At 37.0% G+C, this 20,922-nt stretch overlaps 1 protein-coding gene across 29 annotated transcripts in view; it reads left to right on the top strand.

Moving 5' to 3' along the window:
• DST (dystonin) overlaps positions 1-20,922 on the top strand; it is a 479,832-nt gene that overhangs the window by 363,811 nt on the left and 95,099 nt on the right. For all 29 annotated transcript variants that reach the window (XM_025991085.2, XM_072734513.1, XM_072734492.1 and 26 more), the window contains 10 exons: positions 5,369-5,492; positions 8,913-9,121; positions 9,739-10,056; positions 10,527-10,693; positions 12,282-12,438; positions 13,366-13,492; positions 15,499-15,561; positions 16,500-16,741; positions 17,894-18,023; positions 20,719-20,918. In XM_025991085.2, coding sequence (XP_025846870.1) covers positions 5,369-5,492; positions 8,913-9,121; positions 9,739-10,056; positions 10,527-10,693; positions 12,282-12,438; positions 13,366-13,492; positions 15,499-15,561; positions 16,500-16,741; positions 17,894-18,023; positions 20,719-20,918 — 1,737 coding nt within the window. The remainder of the gene's footprint in view (positions 1-5,368; positions 5,493-8,912; positions 9,122-9,738; positions 10,057-10,526; positions 10,694-12,281; positions 12,439-13,365; positions 13,493-15,498; positions 15,562-16,499; positions 16,742-17,893; positions 18,024-20,718; positions 20,919-20,922) is intronic.

Genomic DNA, 20,922 nt, shown 5'->3' with positions numbered 1-20,922 from the left:
TTTCTGTGCTAGCCCCATTCTTAGGTTTTGTGAAGACACAAAGATGTTAAAACCATGCCTCTCCCCTTGGAGAACTCACATTAAAAAAAATTTTTTTGGAGGTATTCATAACCTTATTCCATCTCTTAAATAAGTATGCAATACAAGCAAACTGTTTCTGTGGCTTGGACTTCTGTCTGGTTCTACGTGAAGTTTCTATCTTGAGGAATTTTTTGTACTTTCTGTAAGTAAACCTGTGAAAGAATTTCCTAGACAGATCTTCTCTGATACAGATGCTTTGGCCTCTTGGGACAATTTTAGGGTCTGGTATACAGATCACAAATCCATTGTTAGCCATAGGTTGGTGGGCCTTTTGACATATATGTGCTGTCCTTATGTCATTTAAATTACTTGAATATGAAAATTAGTTGAAATTTTTTCCATTGGCTGTAAGCATTTGTTTTAGTCTGAAATGAAAGCTGAAACAGAAGAGGATCTTTTTGGAACTTCTACCTGATATTTTAATTTATTTACTTTTCATTCATATACTACTTCTAGAAACTTTTCTTGGGGCCTACTATGTGCCAAGCACTCTGCTGGGTGGTGATAAAAGAAAGCTAAATAGAATGAAATCTTTGTTCTCAAAGAGGTTAGTTTTAAGAGACAAATCCAGTAATATTCACAGGGTATTGATGGGAGCCCCTGCAAGGAGTACTTACAAAGTAGGGGTGAGGAGAAAGTTTTCCCAGCTGACTGCTAAAGGGTGAACAAGAGGGATTCCTGGGTGGCTCAGTGGTTCAGTGTCTGTCTTGGGCTCAGGTCATGATTCCAGTGTCCTGGGATCCAGTCCCACATCGGGCTCCCCGCAGAGAACCTGCTCCTCCCTCTGCCTATGTCTCTGCCTCTCTCTATGTGTCTTTCATGAATAAATAAATAAAATCTTTAAAAAAATAAAGGATGAACAAAAGCCAGGCTCAAGATGATGGGGAATAGGCTATGTGAGAAGGTTAGTATATGGAGATATGAGCAAATAGCTAAGAAACAGCTGTGTTTTTTTGGACATTTCTGGAACTAGGTAGAAGAAGATAAGATAGAAGATGCAATTAGGAATAGATGTCATCAGACCTTTATGCTGAAGTCTGTTGTTTTTATAAAGGCAATAGGAAGCTACTGAAAGACTTTAAAGAGGGGAGCAATAATATAGTCAGGTTTAGATAGAACACATTTGGGGACTATGTTAGGGGAGGCGGGGAGCTCAGGATGCTTTTTTCAGTTGGGTGCAGTAATCCAGTATACAGGGCAGAAGTCTGCTTTTAAGAACACAGCAAGCGGGTAAAATTGTCCGGGCCCGATGGTGGATTTGCATGGGGAAAGGAGGGTTGAGGAAGGGTTTAGAAGGAACCTCAGAGTTACTACTTGGGTCATGAGATACAACAACAGGAGGAATGCAGGTGTAAGGAATGACATAATGAGTTCAGATTCAGCGTTTTGAATTTGAGGTGATGGTTTATACCCAGATGGAAATGATCAAGAGGCAGTTGGAAACCTGGGCCCATGGCCAGGGATGAGTTCATCTATAGTTGGACATATGGGAATTTGAATTTGAAATCCAAATGTGAGACTGGAAGAGGAGCTCAAGTAGCTCCAGGGAAGTAAAAGCCAAGCATGGGGCCCGTGTGGACAGTCAGCCCATTTGGACAAAGATATGTCAGAGGTGTTACAGATGCAGGGCCAGACTTCTGGAAGACTTGTCTGTGGTTCTTGGGTCTACCTCTTCTCGATTCATTTTAACTGTTTAGCTGCATGTACTTAGAGAAATGGGGGCCTCTATTCGGCAAATTTAGGATTACAGGATCCTTTCTGAAGCAAATTATGTTGTTAACCTTTTCCATTTTCTCTCTTCTTATAACCTTTGGGGAGAGAATTATTCCGGGTGCATTTCCATCTCCCTGATTACATCTGTTCTTTTTTTTTTTTTCTCATTAAACTTTTGTTTTAATGGGTCTCAAAATTCTGTGACAGATTTTTGGTCAAGTTGTTTCCGTTAAAAAGTACTGATTTTAAAAACGAATAACTTAAAACTGCCACACACGCACAAAAAAACCCAAATGGTCCACAAAACATTCTCCTTTCTTTCTGAAGGTTTTATGATGCATTGTTATCATTAACCAGTCTTTTACTAGTAAACTTAAATGGCCAATTGACACAAACAATTCTGGGACTGTTCTTCCACCACTAAGACTGGGGTGGCAGGTATTGCGGATAATACTCATTTAGCCTTCTGAGCTTTTTGGGCAGACTTGGTGACTTTGCCAGCTCCAGCTGCCTTCTTGTCCACTGCTTTGATGACGCCCACAGCAACCTTCTGTCTCATGTCACGAACAGCAAAATGGCCCAGAGGAGGATAGTCAGAGAAGCTCTCAACACACATAGGTTTGCCAGGAACCATATCAACAATGGCAGCATCCTCAGATTTCAAGAACTTGGGACCATCTTCCAGCTTCTTTCTAGAACGACGGTCTATCTTTCCCTTCAGCTCAGCAAACTTGCCAGCAATGTGAGCTGTGTGACAATCCAGCACAGGTGCATATCCAGCACTGATTTGGCCTGGATGGTTCAGGATAATCACCTGAGCCGTGAAGCCAGCTGCTTCCATTGGTGGGTCATTTTTGCTGTCACCAGCCACATTGCCACGATGAACATCTTTGACAGATACGTTCTTGACATTGAAGCCCACATTGTCCCCAGGAAGAGCCTCACTCAAAGCTTCATGGTGCATTTCAACAGACTTTACTTCAGTTGTAACATTGACCAGAGCAAAGGTGACCCCCATACCAGGCTTAAGAACACCAGTCTCCACTCGACCCACTGGGACAGTACCATTACCACCAATTTTGTAGACGTCCTGGAGAGGCAGATGCAAGGGCTTATCAGTTGGACGAGTTGGTGGCAGAATGCAATCCAGAGCTTCAAGCAGTGTGTTTCCACTGGTATCCCCATCTTTACAGGTGACTTTCCATCCCTTGAACCAAGGCATGTTAGCACTTGGCTCCAGCATGTTGTCACCATTCCAGCCAGAAATTGGCACAAATGCTACTGTGTTCGGGGTTATAGCCAATTTTCTTAATGTAGGCGCTGACTTCCTAACGATTTCCTCGTATCTTGTCTGGCTGTAGGGTGGTTCAATGGAATCCATTTTGTTAACACCAACAATTAGTTGTTTTATACCCAGTGTGTAAGCCAGAAGGGCATGCTTACGGGTCTGCCCATTCTTGGAGACCCTGCTTCAAATTCACCAACGCCAGCAGCAACAATCAGGACAGCACAGTCAGCCTGAGATGTGCCTGTAATCATGTTTTTGATAACATCTCTGTGTCCTGGGGCATCAGTGATGGTTATATAATACGTGCTGGTCTCGAATTTCCACAGGGATATATCAATGGTGATACCACATTCACGTTCAGCCTTCAGTTTATTCAAGACCCAAGCATACTTGAAGGAGCCTTTTCCCATCTCAGCAGCCTCCTTCTCAAATTTTTCGATAGTTCTTTTGTTGATCCCACCACATTTGTAAGCAGATGGCCAGTAGTGGTAGACTTGCCCGAATCTATGTGTCCAATGATGACGATGTTGATGTGAGTCTTTTCCTTTCCCATTTTGGTTTAGGTTTAGCTGTGGTTTTCACAACACCTTTGTTCTGGCGGCAAACCCATTGTGAAAAAAAAAAAAAGCTACATCTGTTCTTCTTTCCCTTCTCATCACTTAAGTATAAGTACTCTTTGTGATTTCTCATGGCCTCCTCCTCTGGTGTTTCTGTGCTTGCTTCCTTAGTGGTCTCACCATGGGTCTTAGCTACCAGAGCTTTATGTCTAGTCCCAGCCTGTGTTCAGAGTCACCTCCATTTCCAACTTTACTGTTTTTTTTTTTTTTTCTATAGGACAGTCCTAAGTGTTCTTTCAGGTCATAAATTCCCAAACAGACTCTCCTTTGCTCCTAAACTTGCTTCCACCTTTACTTATGAATTCCATTAATTACCTAGGCTCAAAAACATTGGATACTTCTTTTGCCTCTTCTTTTCCCTTGTTCCTGCCCCTTAAAGCAATGATATCCTACAAAACATTCTGTAACAATGGAAGTGCTCTATAATTTTTCCAGTATGGTAACCACTAGTCACCCTTGGCAACTTAGGACTTGAAATATGGCTAGTACAACTTAGGAATTGAATTTTTCATTTTATTTGATTTCAATTAATTTTTAATTATAAAAGCTCCATGTAGTTAGTGGCTACCATATCTCATGGCACAGCTTTAGTTGACTTATCAAGAGACCCTCCCCAACTCTGTAACCAATTTGGCCTTCCCAGCCCAGAAGGGCCTCTCTCCTTTGTTACTGCTGATATTGCCCCTAACTCGTGTCTCTGCTTCATTTCTTAGCCAAGTCATTTATCCCATACAGTGCTACAAGTTTAGCCTTCTCTCTCTCTCTCTTTTTTTTAAAGCCTTCTCTTAAGACAGCTTTTGAGTATGTCAACCTATACTCAGAATCCTTGAACAACTCTTCAAGGTAGAATGTAAACTCTTTTGCTGGACAGTCCTCTTGCTGTTGATTAACCCATACACATTCTCTAACTGATTGGGACCCTCCCTTCTCCTATAATGCTTTTGTCTGCATCTTTGTTCACTCTGCAGGGAAGTGTTCTCCTTCCCCACTTCTACCTGCCTTTGTCCACACATTCTTCAGGACCCTGCCCAGGACCACCATCATTTCCCTGTCCAGTTAGCCCTCCTCTCAGCTTCCAGTAGCACATATCAGTTCCTGATGTAGATCATAAGATCCCTGTGGGTGAGCTTTGTGTCTGTTTGGTTTTGTATTACTACAGACACAGCAAGTTTTTTTTTTAATTTGTTAGATGTTAAGTAACTTTTGTTGGATAAGCAGAAATAAATATGACTTTGTATTGAAATGGAAACCCTTAATCATTTCCTTACTTGGAGTCACAAATAGTCCCAAAGGTTTTTTTTGGTGTTAGGTTGATTTTGGTTTTTGTTTTCTGGTGGTTAGTTGAGGGTATCGTAATCATCACCAGAGACCTTGAAGTAGGGATGAAGGGAGATCTCAGGCTAGTAGAGGGTTGCAAGATCAAGAATCAGGCCAAGTATCATGAATATATGCTTGACAGTTGATTTCAAGACCAAATTTGTATTATCCTGACTGGCAGATGCCTTTGCTAACACTACTTTATGACTGGTCTTATTGTAAGGATTCTAGTATAAATTTATAGTTATGAAAAGATTATTATGTCCAATATTATCATTCGGTAAATAGTTTTTTTTAATATTGGAAATGTGTCATTTTGTTTTGAGTATAATTTAAGCATTCAATCCTTCAGGCTCTGCAAGGACAGATATCAAATCAGCAGGTTGCTGTAGAGAAACTGAAAAAAACGGCTGAAGTGCTTTTAGATGCCAGGGGATCTCTACTTCCAGCGAAGAATGATATTCAGAAAACACTGGGTAAGTGTTTATTTCCTTGTTTGCTTTCTCAAGGTTTACCCTGTTCTGACTGAAGTTATTCTAGCTCGGAGAACAAGTTCACTGGTATATATTATTGCTTATGTCCTTTCACTGTGAAAGGGTGCTTCCCAACCTGGGAGGAGGCACTTATATTGGGAGCAGGGGTTGTGTACTTTGGAAAGAGTATATTTAAAGTTTACTTTTATCTTTAGAAAATGTAACAAAAACTCTTTATGTAATGTTTACCACGGAAAGTAGAACTTAAGATTCTTTTGGCTGATGGCAAGGGCAGAGCTAGACTCTAAACCTATGGCCAACAGAGATTCACTGAGGGGTCTTTGTCGAAAGCAGGAGCATGGTGTTAAGAGATGTGCTTTAAAAACAGTGTTTCCATCTCTCCATTTTCTAGATGCCTTTGAGTGGTCTCACAGGGCTCTGATTACCCCAATTTTCTCTGGTGATACTAGAAACTTGTATCCAATTACAGTGGTGCTTCTGTGCCCTCTTGCATTAGAGTCATCTCTTGAGAAAAGAGCTTTATTGCATGTTATTCTTTGTATCCACTCATTGTATTTAGTTTATATTAAATGCACAGTGGGGTATCAATAAAGGTTTGCTGTCTTACTGTATTTTTTGCCCCTTGACTTTCTTGCTTTTCATAGTATTTAATGTGTGGTTTGAGGTTATTATATATTTCTATGTGCGAAATAAAAAACCTAATGTTTTGTAAGATGATTAGACCTATGTTTCACACCAAAGAAAGTGTGAGTTAAAAACTGAGCAGAAATTTTAGATGAAGAGAAGGATGAAACTTTGCTTTTCTAAAATCACTTTTCCAAAAGGAAAACTTTTTTTCGTTCTTAGATGTCTAAACTTTTTTGATCATGTACCCCTGTCAAATAATTTTCAGCATATACCTTCATATGTGCATGTATATTTTTAAGTTGTATATACATTTTACTATTTTATCATGTTATGTATATTATAAAATAAAAAAATATAAAATTTTGAAGTGTGAGATAAAAATAAGAGTAGAAGTTCTAATATTTTGTTCGTATATCCCAATGTACCATCTTGACATCCCACATTGGCAACCACTGCTATTAGTACTGAAACATAGAGATTTGGAGGAGAAAAAAAGACTGTATTATATGTGTTTCTGTTATTTGTGGAGGCATTTGACATTTTTCCTATTGTTAAGTGTACAAAGTTTTGTTTTTATTAGCTTAAAAATTCATGTGTTATACATTATTTTAAGACTTTAAAACTTCTATCTGGCATAGGTTTCCAGGAATATGTGAAAATATATTTAAGATGTAGAAGAATTTCTCTAAGATCTGACCTCTAAGAAAACAAACCACTTAAAATAAAAATAACGGTCTTAGAGTAGATTTCATTCTGTATCTTTTTCTTCTAAAATAATATTTACTTAGTAAAAGCAAGAATTCACCTCAATGACAATATTTTATCACTAAGAAATACAAAACTAAAAAAAAAAAAAAAAAAAAAAAGAAATACAAAACTAGTAACACTCAAAATGTGTTAATTTTAGTACAGTAGCTGTCTTTGCTTGAGAAATCACTTATTTTAAGGCTAAACAGATTGCTCATGTTATCCTGCTGATGCACAGAATCGCCCGTTTGAGAAGTAGCTCACCTGCTAATCAATCACTACCTGCAATTGAGAGTGTCTTTTCCTGTGACTTTCAAAGAAGGGCTTATATTTGACCTTGGTGCTTGTTTTGTCTGCTGATAGCATCTTGGTGCATACTCAATGCATTCCCCTGCCTGTCTGCACACCTCCCCCCCCCCCCCCCCCCCCCCCACAGTCTGTACTCTCAGGGCTTCATTCTGTTCTGTGACAGGAACATGACTATCTCATTAAATTATCTAAACCTCTTCATGTAGTGAAAATTTGTCAAACTGTTTTCTCATGATACATTAGAACAATCAGAGAGAAATATTGCTTATATAATTGTGTTCCAAAAAATATATATATAGATTGTGTTCCATGGGCCAAATTAGCACGTGAGCTGCTTCTCAAACGGGCGACTCTGCATCAGCAGGGTAACATGAGCAATCTATTTAGCATGTAAAATGTTTCACTTGAAGAGAGGGGACTTGCGGTCAGAGTTTTCTGCTAACTGAACATACAGTAGATCTAACTAACCATTCAGAAATAATTAAAATACTTTTCAAATTATTGGACAGTAAGTGATAAATTGGTGATTATTCCAGAGAGAGAGAAAGAGAGAGATTAATCCATTAAAAATCATTGTTCTTTGAACTTCTTGTAGGTCTGCAGTACAGAATGTAGGTTGTAAATACAGAACTTTAGAGTTGACTGAAAACTAGGCTAGAACAATCTGGGGTTTGTGTGTTTTTTTTTTAGCATCTTAAATCTTCAGAATTTAAAGAAAGGTTAATCTCTTCTGAGATAGATTATTCTGTTAACCTTATTTATTTTCCCTTTGGTCTGCTATTAAACTTTTCAAATAAAATCTCTTTTTATTTTAGAAGTATAATCTCAACCTTCCTAATTTTAAGTGAACTTTCATTATCTATTTTCACATTATATTTATGTTTTCTCATTAAATGTGCATCTGTCAGTTTCTGTGCATTTGAGTGGTTTGCTTAGAATGTGAAGGATGATGAAGGCTTAACTATATGTTTGTGTGTGTGTGAGAGAGATGGAGGAGGGGAGAGAGAAGGCATGTTGCATACAAGGGAGAGATAATTTTTATATGTAAAAGTTAATTCTTGATAAATCTTTTTATAGCTGTGTGTTATCCTTGAGAATAGTTGTATATGACTGTCACCTTTTTCTTTTTTTCCATGGAGTTATCAAGTTGGCTATTTTGAAATGTCAGTAAATCCAGCATTTACTCTAAAGATTGACTATTTAGACCAATTACATTTCTCTAGGGTAATTCAGATGTTTATGCATCCAAAAATCTATTTTCAAAGGCAGATGGCATATATATCAACTTTTTTTTTTAATATTTCAATTTTGGGGTGCTTGGGTGGCCTAGTTGGTAAAGCATCTGCCTTCGGCTCAGGTCATGAACCTAGGGTCCTGGAATCAAGCCCCATGTCGAGCTCTCTGCTCAGTAGGGAGCCTGCTTCTCCCTCACACTCTGCATGCTGCTACCCCTGCTTGTGTAGGCATGTGCTCTCTCTGTGTAAAAATAAATAAAATCTCTAACAAAAATTTCAATATTTTATATTCCACTGAGATATTTTTCTTCTTTTGTTAAGGTTTAAGATGGTGCTCTGATTATGCATTTTGAATTTATCAGTTAAACTTACTTCTTTTTCCATTTTTGGTGTGGAAATTTTATGACTCGCCTTTGTTAATTTTTGAAAAGGAATAGGGCAAAGAGAGCTTGGTGGTTAACATTTCCTGATCTTTTTGGACTAGATGACATTGTTGGGAGATATGACGATCTGTCCAAGTCTGTTAATGAACGAAATGAAAAACTTCAGATAACCTTGACCCGCTCGCTGAGTGTGCAGGATGGCCTGGATGAAATGCTGGACTGGATGGGAAGTGTGGAAAATTCTCTGAAAGAGCAAGGTCAAGTGCCCTTAAACTCTGCTGCTCTTCAGGATGTGATCAGTAAAAACATTGTAAGTGACATTTAAAAGGGGAAAAAAAAAGACACTTTTAGTTGGGGGCAAAAACGTTAAAAAATTCCAAGAATGGGTAAATTTATGATAAACTTGATAAAGAGAGGTTTCCTGAGTGTAACTGTTGAAAGTAGTGCTTGCACCAAGACATGTGTGTAAAACAGTTTTTCCCTGAAGAAGTGTAGATAGAGCTTTGTATACTTTTTCATGAATGTAATTCATTATAGAGGGCTTACACATACAGAAGTCCTATCTTGTTTATCATAGCTTCAGCCAGCTGCACATGAGGTTAATCAGATCAATCTTGTTGTTGTCTAGCCTTTTAAAAATTAGGACCATGGATAATCCCTAGGCTCCATTAGATCCCAGGGGTTGCTGAGTAGCAGCCGCCTCCTGCCTTGCTCAGGCAACTTGCCAGCTGTTCTTCACTGTGTCTTGAAGAGATTTGAGATGGTATTCCTCAAGGGACAAATCAGACTTGTCAGTCAGCCCCAGCAGTTAACTTCCCTTAGTCACAGGTTGTTCAAGATTATGTTGTTATGGATGGTCATTTTTTAACACTCTGTGACATTTGTAAATATCATTATAAAACATATGCAATATTTGGTTCATTTCAGATGTTGGAACAGGATATTACAGGTCGTCAGAGCAGTATAAATGCCATGAATGAAAAAGTGAAGAAATTTATGGAAACAACAGATCCATCCACTGCATCCTCACTGCAAGCCAAGATGAAGGACTTGTCTGTTCGGTTTTCAGAAGCAAGTCGTAAACACAAAGAAAAACTTGCCAAAATGGAGGAGCTCAAAACCAAAGTAGAACTCTTTGAGAACCTCTCAGAAAAGCTCCAAACATTTTTAGAAACAAAAACTCAGGCTCTCACTGAGACAGATGTGCCAGGAAAAGATGTTACTGAATTGTCTCAATATATGCAGGTATGTATTCCTTAATATTCACGAGGTTGGTCAAGTATATGAACACTTCAGACCAGCTTTTACATGTATTAGAGTTACAATTAGCAATCATCATTTTAATTGCTGATGGATTAGTAAAGATCTATGCTTCCCTCCTTCAGAAATCCCAAATACATCTTCTTAAAGCTTTAGCTCACTGATTAGGAATGAAACCATTTCTCCCTTGTACACTTTCCACATATTAAAGATAAGTATCATCTGCTACACCCACAAAGAGTCAGACTATAAAGAATGCATTTTTAAATTAATTTACTGTGTTCTCTTTCAGACAGCCTAACTGCATGTTTATTTAGAGTACCTGCCATAGGCAGGATCATTCTTCTGTGAAATTCTAAGTAAAGCCATTCTGGTCCCATACATACCTCTTGATAGAATGCCATCTGAAGATCTAACAACCTCTTAGATTGATTAAATATCTAAATGCTTTGTAGGAATCAACTTCTGAATTCTTAGAACACAAGAAAGATCTTGAAGTTTTACACAGCCTTTTGAAGGAGATATCCAGCTATGGCTTGCCAGGTGATAAGGCTCTGGTTTTTGAAAAAACAAATAATCTGTCAAAGAAGTTCAAGGAGATGGAGACTACCATCAAAGAAAAGTAAGCACCACTTAAGAATTTAGTGGATTTTAGTCTACTTGATAATTAAAGAATGAATTATTTGTATTTGCTTATGTAGATACCTGAGACAAAACTCAGGAATAAGCATGGGGCTACTCTTTGTAAGTGCTTTTATATTGATACATTTTTTCCTATTAAAATTAAGTGCATTTTTGATAGAATATTTAGGAAAGAAATTTTATACTTCTTACCAAAAGTAGAAATCATTATGTAGAAAAATAGTGGTGGTAGTGTATATAATCCAAAATAATCTAAATCATTATGGTCTCTGAAGCCTTTGGCAAAGACCACATTTTTATTTGCAAAAGCAGAAATAACCTTGAAAGATAGCTCATGGTTCATTGCTTTTGGGGCTCAATTCAAAAATTATGCATAATTTCAGTATAGTTTTTCATGACCCTTTTTTTTTGTAAAATAGTTTACTTTTTAAAGAGTTGTGGATAAGAAATGACTCCGTGAAAAAACAAGAGAATGAACCTGAGTTGAGCTAAAAAACGGTATAGAGATAAACCTTGTGATTAGACTTTTATATTTCTGATACCATGTTAGTTGAGAATATACATCTAGTTTTACTAAAGACTCTACAAAAATAGAAAATAATTATCTTTTACCTGTTCTTCATTTCTTCAGAATTCTCTACCTAAAACTTTTGAGTGCTAGATATACTACTTCCAGAGCTACATTTTCCATTTTATCACATAATATTTAACTCACATTGCATGGAAATGATATACTTGATTTTCCTAGGTAAACCCTAGGTTGTTTTTATTTTCAGAAGGGTTCAGTTTTAAAACCATATAGTCACCAGTAATTAGTCCAGCTGCCGTGGACTCTTCTGTGCCAGTATTCCACACGTGCACATGCCATCCACATGCCATCCACATAACAAATGGAACTGTCCTCATAATTCATGTGCTGGGCATGTGCCCTCACTCCATGGTGCTTAGTTTACAGCAAGATCCATCTAGTTCACTGTGGAGCTTTCTGAGTATCTGTGGGGGAGGCAGTCATCATTAATATTCTTTAGTTATTGGGACCCCAGTCATGTTTGGAGAATTAAATCTGTACCCTCTGAAGTACCTGGTTTATCCATCCACTAAAGTGACTGTAGTGCTGTGTAGTAACCACTAGGTGGCGGGATGTTTTTCTCAAATCAGTGATTTGTAAATGTTTCTCTGCTGGTTCTATGCCTGCTGGCATTAAGCACCATATAAAGTGGACAGATCAAAGCTTGCTAAATCTAAATAATGTTAAAACTGTTTATATAGCCTTAGGGTTTACGTAGCAGTATAGAGTTCCATTACCATATGGACTACAGATTTCTTAACTGCTTTTGTCTTTGTCTATGGAGTGTGCCTAAGGAATAAAGTAGTTATTTAGTTAATTTCACTTCGCACCTATGAGTCTTTTCCTCCCTTTATCAATGGTTAGAATGTGTATGGGGAAGAGTTTTTTTTTTTCTTAATTGTAAGCCTGATACAGGAATAATTATTTGTTTATTAGTAATTATTCCTATGGAGTATTTTCTTTCTGTGGCTCAAATTCTTCCATAATTTTTGTTATCTAGAAAAGAAGCTGTGTCTTCTTGTCAAGAACAGATGGATGCTTTCCAAGTCCTTGTTAAGTCATTGAAGTCATGGATAAAAGAAACAACAGAAAGAGTTCCCATTGTGCAGCCTTCTTTTGGTGCAGAGGATTTAGGAAAATCTCTGGAAAAAACTAAGGTGAATCATTATCTGTTACTAGTTTCTTCTTTGCCCTTGTGAGGAATGAGAGGTTAAAAGGCTATTAGTGGTTTCCTTTTATCTAATATCACATAAGTTACATCCCCATTTATCTTCAGTATATTTTGGTGATATTTAGAAATTATGACATAGCTCTAATCCTTTTGAGGAAGAGCCCAAACTTTGAGTTAATTTGCTTTTTAAAAGAAATGTACTTATAGTGAGTGGCTGACTGTCCTAGTACCCAAATTTCCTTCTCCAACAAATCTCTAGTTTGTGATTTTTTTTATACCATTTCTCATAACATTATGTAAAAGATCCTGTTTTTCAACTCAGCATTTAACTCTAGCTCAGATATATCACTGAAACTAGTATTTGAAGATAGAAGTTATTTGAATCCCTAGTACAAATAGTGTACACATCTTTTGTCATCTGGTTCAAATCATAAAACTTATGAGCAGTTATGGTAATTTCCCCACTCCATCTTTGTGGAGATAGATGTTTTTAAAAATTCATTGAAATTTTGATGATTAAAACTCACTATTACATAGAATTCTGAACTCCCATTTTTAAAAAATCATTTCTAGTACATTTCTTCATGTAACGTGACTGACACCAAGTGCAGTTTTCAGACTGACAGTTGACAGTTACTTTGGAACCCATGACAGCTAGAAATAGCCTGACTTCTACTGTGGCTAGGACCAGAATGCAGGATGGACTATACCCTACTTCTCACTGCTAACAGTGTTAACAGTCACCTGGGCTGTTGGAACACCTAGGCATGGTGCCTTTTTTTCTATCCACTCCCCCCACGAATCAAGATCCACAGTCATCAATGCTTTAAGATATGTTTAAGAAATTGAATTATAATGTGTGACTTTGAAAATATTATGAAGACTGAAAAATAATGTGTTTTTATATCTCAAGAAATTACAAGAAAAGTGGAGTTTAAAAACACCAGAGATTCAGAAAGTAAACAACAGTGGAATCTCACTATGTAACCTAATCAGCGCTGTGACTACCCCCGCAAAGGCAATAGCAGCGGTGAAATCAGGTATGTGCTTTGTTTACATCCATGGCAGATCCCCCAAAGAACTGGGTCTACCCATGTTATGTCCATTTCCCCTTGTCTTTAAATTAATGTGCAAAATAACCTCAGAAATACAAAGGGGGGGGAGTGACAAGAAAGTTGGCATCTATACATGGCCTAAAAGTATGTTCCACGCATGGAAGAGTATCTGTACTAGTCAAATTTCAAATCCCTTTTATGGTTCATTTTCTTAGAGACTACAGTTAAAATGTAGCCATATAATTAGGTCAGAATAAGGAGCATTATATTGGGGAAAAGAAAAGATCAGATTCCAGTTTGGTTTTTACTTTAATGGAAATAACTCAAATTTTACTTGAAATGTTTGGTAAATGAGTCTTGTCTCTTGGGAAAGGAGAGGTGAGGGAAGGAAGGGAACAGCTCTTTTCTGTGGAGTGGAGCTCTCTATTTTTAAAAATCCCTGTCTACCTCATTTTATATACTGTTCCGAAGGAAAACAATTGTATAACGTGTTAGCTAACATCTCTAAACCATAATCATGATTAAGCCACTCAACAGAAGTGGAGAGTCATGTATAAGTGATGATTCTAAAATTAAGTTGTGGGTATAGTTTTAGGTTTAAAACATATTTATATTGTTAATATCAGGGTAGTTTTTTTTTTAATCCAGGAACAGATAAAGGCAGATCTCATATCTTTATTCTGAGAGTCTCTGAGTACCCTCTGTGGTTTCTGTGCCCTGCCCAGCCCCCAGCTGGCCCTATTGTGAGACTGATGTTCCAGCTGGGCCTCTTGCAACAATTTATTCCACTCTATTAACCCCATTTCAGAGCGTACTCATATTATATATGGCGTGATGATCTCTCCTTTCTCTTCTAATCAGATTTCCTGAAATGTCAAGTTTTTTTTTTTTAAAGGAATTCTATTGTGTTTTTAGTTCGTTAGGTCCACCTTAGATTTGCAGTGAGTAAAAAGTTGTAGGATTTTTTTTTTCTACTCTCGATAGCTCCCAAGCACAGTAGGAATTATTCCTGAATCAGGATATTTTCATTTTTGACTAAAATGCCAATGTATGTGATTTTTTTTTTTAAAGAGACAAAACTTAGATTAAGATTCAGATATTTAAATATTTCTCGTGTGGCTAGTTTTAGAAAATGTCTTTGTGTTTTAGATGGGTAACCAATGCATGTTTGCCTGAGAAAGTCTAATTGAATTTTTTAATGTTCTGCTTATGAAAAAGGAAGTAAGGTTAGATGTTTATATAATTAAAGAGGAGTGCTAATTACTACTTACTGAGTAGTTCTTATTTGCTAGGCAATCAGTTAACTGTCTTTAATACCCTCTATGGCCTTGCAAGTTAGGTATTATTATCCCCCCCCCCCACTTTGGTGGGGTGGTGATTAATTTGTCCAGTCATCAGCTAGAATTTAGTGGGGCTGGGATTTAATTTCAGGTGAGTCATACACCAAAGCCCAGGCACTCCTAACCACTGTGCTCTTCTCTCTCTGTGTTGACACAATGTGGGTTTTAGCAGTAGGGTTTGTTTGTTTTACTTTTAACTTTTCATGTCTTTCTACCTCATTCTGCTTCCATTAAACCCATAATAATGCTATGTAACTGTACTAGACAATTTTCAAATCTTTTAAGTAAGGGGTTGCCTGTCAGTCATGAGTTTTAAAGACTTTATTACTAAAAATAACAATAAAGCAATTTTATCACAAAATTGTTTTATAATTAATACTTAATGATTAACATATATAATTTAAACTTATTAAACTCTAATGTTTAAAGTGATCATGTTACTACTTTAAGAGTGAATTTTATATACCAGAAAGGACTGTAAAGTTTGGACCTTCATTCGATTTAGAAATTGAATCAGTATTTTATATTTTCCAGTACTAATAACATTTTTAAATGATTACTGTCTACGGGGTTTGATTTAATGCCATCTACTATTAATGTGTAGAAATAGTGTAGAAATCTATGATGACTTCAGTGTTAATATTTTTGCAGGTGGAGTAATATTAAATGGTGAAGGAACAGCCACAGATACTCAAGAAATTTTGGCAAATAAAGGTGAATAGTAACCTTAAGCACTTACTGATTACAGTCACTTTTTTTTTCTTTTATGAGAGAAAATCTTTCTTGAGACAGTTATATTGAAATTTCAACCTTGAGATGAGGGGCAGAGGGAAAGTGAGAGAATCTCAGGCAGACTCTGCACCCAGCATGGAGCTTGTCACAGGCTCGACTCCATAACCCCAAGATTGTGATCTGAGCTGAAATTAAGAGTCAGACTCTTAACTGACTGAGCCACCCAGGTGCCCCTAAAATGATACTATTTAATATCATAGTCATTTCTCCATAAATAACATATTTATATAACATTCCACACAGTTTTGTTCATCTGAAGTTAGTGAAATCTGGTAGTTTGGTTTGGTATTTGATTATGTTTCCTTCTGTTTGATTAAATAATTTAAGATATTTTGTCACTTAGAATAACATTCTTTGAGTTATTTTCTTGAGTTTGGTTCCTAAGGAATTAATACATAGCATTTCATGGTTTTATTTTCCATTCCATTGAAAATCTCTTTTTCATTTTACTTGTATTATGCAATGTACCTAAATAGTTTGTTATTAAATGGCATTATTATGAGATAGTTCTAAAAATTCTATGACTTTGGGGATCCCTGGGTGGTTTGGTGGTTCAGTGCTGCCTTTGGCCCAGGGTGTGATCCTGGGGTCCTAGGATCGAGTCCCACATCGGGCTCCCGGAATGGAGCCTGCTTCTCCCTCTGCCTGTGTCTCTGCCTCTCTCTCTTAATCTCTCTCTCTCTCTCTATGTCTATCATAAATAAATCTTAAAAAAAAAAATTATATGACTTTACCATAGTAGGCTTAAAATGGACAAAATAGAAGAGAATATCCTGTAAAGAAACTTTTGTTTCTAGAACCCTACTCTAAATGTCTTGAAAATGTATCCATCTGATTTTTTTTTTTTTTTTTACTTTTAGAATTAACATCCATTAAAAAGGATATGACTGACATAAGCCACGGTTATGAAGATCTTGGCCTTTTACTTAAGGACAAAATAGCTGAACTGAATACTAAACTGTCCAAATTGCAAAAGGCCCAGGAAGAATCAAGCTCAATGATGCAGTGGCTACAGAAGATGAACAAGACTGCGGCAAAGTGGCACCAGGCACCTACACCTACAGATACTGAAGCTGTAAAGACTCAAGTTGAGCAGAATAAGGTATATTCTGTGGATACATTCACTGAAGATCTGCAAGAGAATGGGCTGGCATCCAGATCCCAGACCTGGCGGTCAGGACCATGTTCTGATTTCCACCTTTATGACCTTCAGCAAATAATGTGCCAGTTTTCTTTAATGTGCCTTTTCTGTAAAAAGTAATGATAACAGTCATCACCTATTTTACATGCACATTATAATGACGAATAATCTGTTAAGTGTAAGCAACTTTGCCACCTTTATTTTTTAAAATATTTTATTCTTAAGTAATCCTTATACTCAATGTGGGGCTTGAACCCACAACTCTCATGCTCCTACCGACTGAGCCAGCTGGGCATCCCAGCTTTGCCACCTTTAAATCAGGTTAAGTGTGGGATTTAAACACCTATGGAAAAGATTTAGTTCAGTGTATTAGGGATTTTTTCCGTCTAACATAAAATAGGGTAGCTCAGGCAGCCCAGGTGGCTCAGCGGTTTAGCGCCACCTTCAGCCCAGGGCCTGATTCTGGAGACCCAGGATCTAGTCCCACATCAGGCTCCCTGCATGGAGCCTGCTTCTCCCTCTGCCTGTGTCTCTGCCTCTCTCTCTCTTTCTCTCTCTTTCTCTCTCTCTGTGTGTGTGTCTCTCATGAATAAATAAAATCTTTAAAAAAAAATAGGGTAGCTCACACTTTCCCTTTCTTTAATAGATGGCCTTTCTTTCTTCAACTGACAAGGTTGGGGAAATGATTTTACCTTGTGACGATGATGGCAAAAATGTCTGTCTATATTTGAATTCTATAATTCTTATCCAGAAAAGTGTTGATTCATTAATGGATTCTCAAACCTGGCAGCCTTTATGAAGACTGATTTTCTTATGTTACAGTATTATTGATGTCATTTTCCTTTTTTCCAAAGGGATATGATTGAGAATAATGGGAAATTCTTCCTAGCTACTGGAGACTAGAGTCATTTTCTTCATAGCTGTAGTGTTTCTCTTTGGGATTCCTTTATCAGGAATGGTTGAAGACTGTTTAAGAGGAAAGGAGAATAACTGCTAAATTTCAGTCCCTCACCCACTTCACCACTCAACAGTGTATATTTTTATCTACTATAATTGTGTTTTTGTTTTTTGATGTTGACATAGTGTAACATAGTTTTTTTTCCCCTTGTCTAGTCATTTGAGGCAGAACTGAAGCAAAATGTAAACAAAGTGCAGGAGTTGAAAGACAAATTGACAGAACTGTTGGAGGAGAACCCAGACACTCCTGAGGCCCCCAAATGGAAACAGATGTTGACAGAAATTGGTATGTTATGTCACTTATCCCAGAGTCCATGAATAGAAAGAAGTGCAATTGTTTTTTAATCACAGTCTTTATCAGAACAAAATGTATCCACCAGCCTAAGTTATTTTTGAATTTGCTTTAATATTTCATGTTTAAGATGCTGTATAATTAAAAGTGTCATTTCAAATTATATTGTGCTGAGACTGGACATCTCTTGTATTTTTCTTGCTAAACACCGTAACCAAATTTATTTTTATGAAGAGGGTAGATACTAGTGAATAAAATGTTGTATGTCAGGTACCATGTTTTTATTATTTTTTACTTGATATTTGGTGTTTCTATTTTTTATGCTTTATTACATTTTAGTTTAAATATTCCTTTTATATAACTTTTCTTGTCTGGAAAAGGTAGGCTCCCTTCTCCTTCCTGGAGTTCCCTCTGAGACTTATTTAGCCCCTACTTTATTCTTTTCTTCCCTAGTCAAGTTTAAAAAGTAACTCCCCACAGAAGTCTGGTGGTTTTCATTCTTTACCCAGAGTTATCCTCCCATCTCCATCTGGTCCCTATATAAACTATTTCTCATAAACAGAATTTTCTTCACAAGTCTTATCATATCACCCCTTCCCATTATTATAATGCTCTGGAAAATATGTGTAAGACAATGGTACTAAGTTTCCCTACTTCATAGTATTGTTTGGAGAATTCAGTGAATTCATGTGTGTATAGGTCAGACAGACTATACCTGGCACATAGGAAGTGCTCTGTGTTTACTACAATTATAATAAGAGTTATTTTACTTTCAATTGTTCCATTATGTTGAGCTAAATATTGTGATTCCAATAAGGTCAGATATGTTAGAAATCTGTAAGTATGTTTTAGTTTGAAAAAAGATTATTGTGAGGGACCTTAATGTTCAAAGGTATACCTAATCCAACTATAGACTCCTTTCCTATTGTATTATAATTAATTTGTTCCTAATTCAGTGGCTCTCACCTGGGATAATCAGAATTACTTGGGGCAGTATTATCAAGACATTTTAGAATAGGGGTAGAGTGAGGAATGAGCTTCCTAAAAATTTTTATTTTTCTCTCTTTCAATTCATTATTTGAATTGAATTATTTTATCATCAGATTTTGTTTGACTAGAACATGCCATATAGAATGATGTCATTAGGTAAGGTTTCAGGGGTTATGTTTTATCAAAACTAGCCATTTATTGTATTGTGCTAGATGAAAAAAATCTGTCAGGTCAATTAATCACACCCATCAGTGACTGTTTATTGAGTGACTAATATGTTCAACTGCTGGTCAAGAACTCTTGGCCTCAGGGAGCATACTGTCTTAAGGGTGGAAAGAGCAGGAAAGGCTTTCTAGCAGAGACATAAAGTCAGGTGGAATTGTGATGGAAGATTAGAGCAGGGATGTACGGAGAAGAAGTAGAGTGTGTTAGGTATGGGGCTTGTGTAAGCAGAAGCCTGTTTGGATGATAGCGGTAGGGTAAACAGGACCAGATTAGAGGTTTCATCTCAGGGTGCAGACCCTCTAATATTACTAGACTAGGGCCAGTTTGTGGGATCCCTTGAATGTGAGGCATAAGTCTTCATATTTTATCATGTAGGTGGTGAGAAGTTAGTTATTAAACAGTATGAGCCTAGAAACGACATACTTAAATGATTGTTTTAGGGAAATTATTTTAGAACCCAATGGGCTGCAGCTGAGAAATACTAATTACAGGGAGTGAGAAGAATAGTCTAGGACTCTAGTTCTCTAAGATGTGCTCCTGGGATCAACAGCATCAGTATCACCTGAGAACTTTCTAGAAATGCAAACTTTCAGATTCCACTTCAGACCTATAGAATCAGAAATTTGGGGGATGGGGCCCAGCAACCTGTGTTAATCCCTCTGGGTGATTGTAATGCAGGTGAAATTTGAGAAACACTAGTGTAGGCAAAACATGATGAAGACCAAAATGGAGTTAGGGCACTAGGAATGTAAAGGATATACTGAAGAGTTTATAACCAAGGAGATAAGAGTTAAGAGAATCATGAAAGAACATTCTGAATTATTGCACTTTAGTGACATGGAAGAGAGAATAACCTTTCAAAGAAATCTAGAAGTCAGAAAAATAATCACTTTTGATAGGAATAAAAAGTTGTGTGTGTTTGTGTGTGTGTGTGTGTTTAATGTTTAGAGGGTTAGTGAGATTTCCTAAACTTGTAACTTTCAAGCAGTTGGTTGTCATTGTGTGTGATTTGAATAGAAGAGAATGGGCATAGATACACAAATGTGCGAATCATTTGTCCAGCACTGATCATTGAAGATTTGCTATTAAAAGAAAGGATTAATGTTCCTTGTTCTAGTTGATCAGTTATAGTTGAATAAACAGACTGTAGACTTCTAGAAGAAGTGAGGTATCTCTGGATCCTGTTTGCCTTAAGGAATATTCATTCCATTTTCTACATTACCTTCTAAAGTCAGATTCCAGTTTATCTTCATAAACTTCAGTTGACACACAGCTCCAGGACCATAAAATCTATATCATTAAATGCAATTAACTCTTAGATTAGGCTTTAATCAACTGCGTAAGAAGAGTTGCAAAGATAGAATGATAGCCATTCTGTATCATTTTGAGTCATACCCTGAGGTCTTCACACATAGAGTGATGTTAAATGTATAAAGACCAAACACCAGTTTCATCTTTTATCTTTTTCTTTTAGATTCTAAGTGGCAAGAACTCAATCAATTAACAGTTGATAGACAACAAAAACTGGAAGAATCCTCTAATAATCTAACCCAATTCCAGACTGTAGAAGCTCAGTTAAAACAGTGGCTTGTGGAAAAAGAACTGATGGTCAGTGTTCTTGGGCCCTTGTCAATTGACCCAAATATGCTAAATACACAAAGGCAGCAGGTGCAGGTGA

The sequence above is a fragment of the Vulpes vulpes genome, chromosome 1 (assembly GCF_048418805.1).
Source record: "Vulpes vulpes isolate BD-2025 chromosome 1, VulVul3, whole genome shotgun sequence".
Lineage (NCBI taxonomy): Eukaryota > Metazoa > Chordata > Mammalia > Carnivora > Canidae > Vulpes > Vulpes vulpes.
This window is presented reverse-complemented; position numbering and strand designations above follow the sequence as displayed.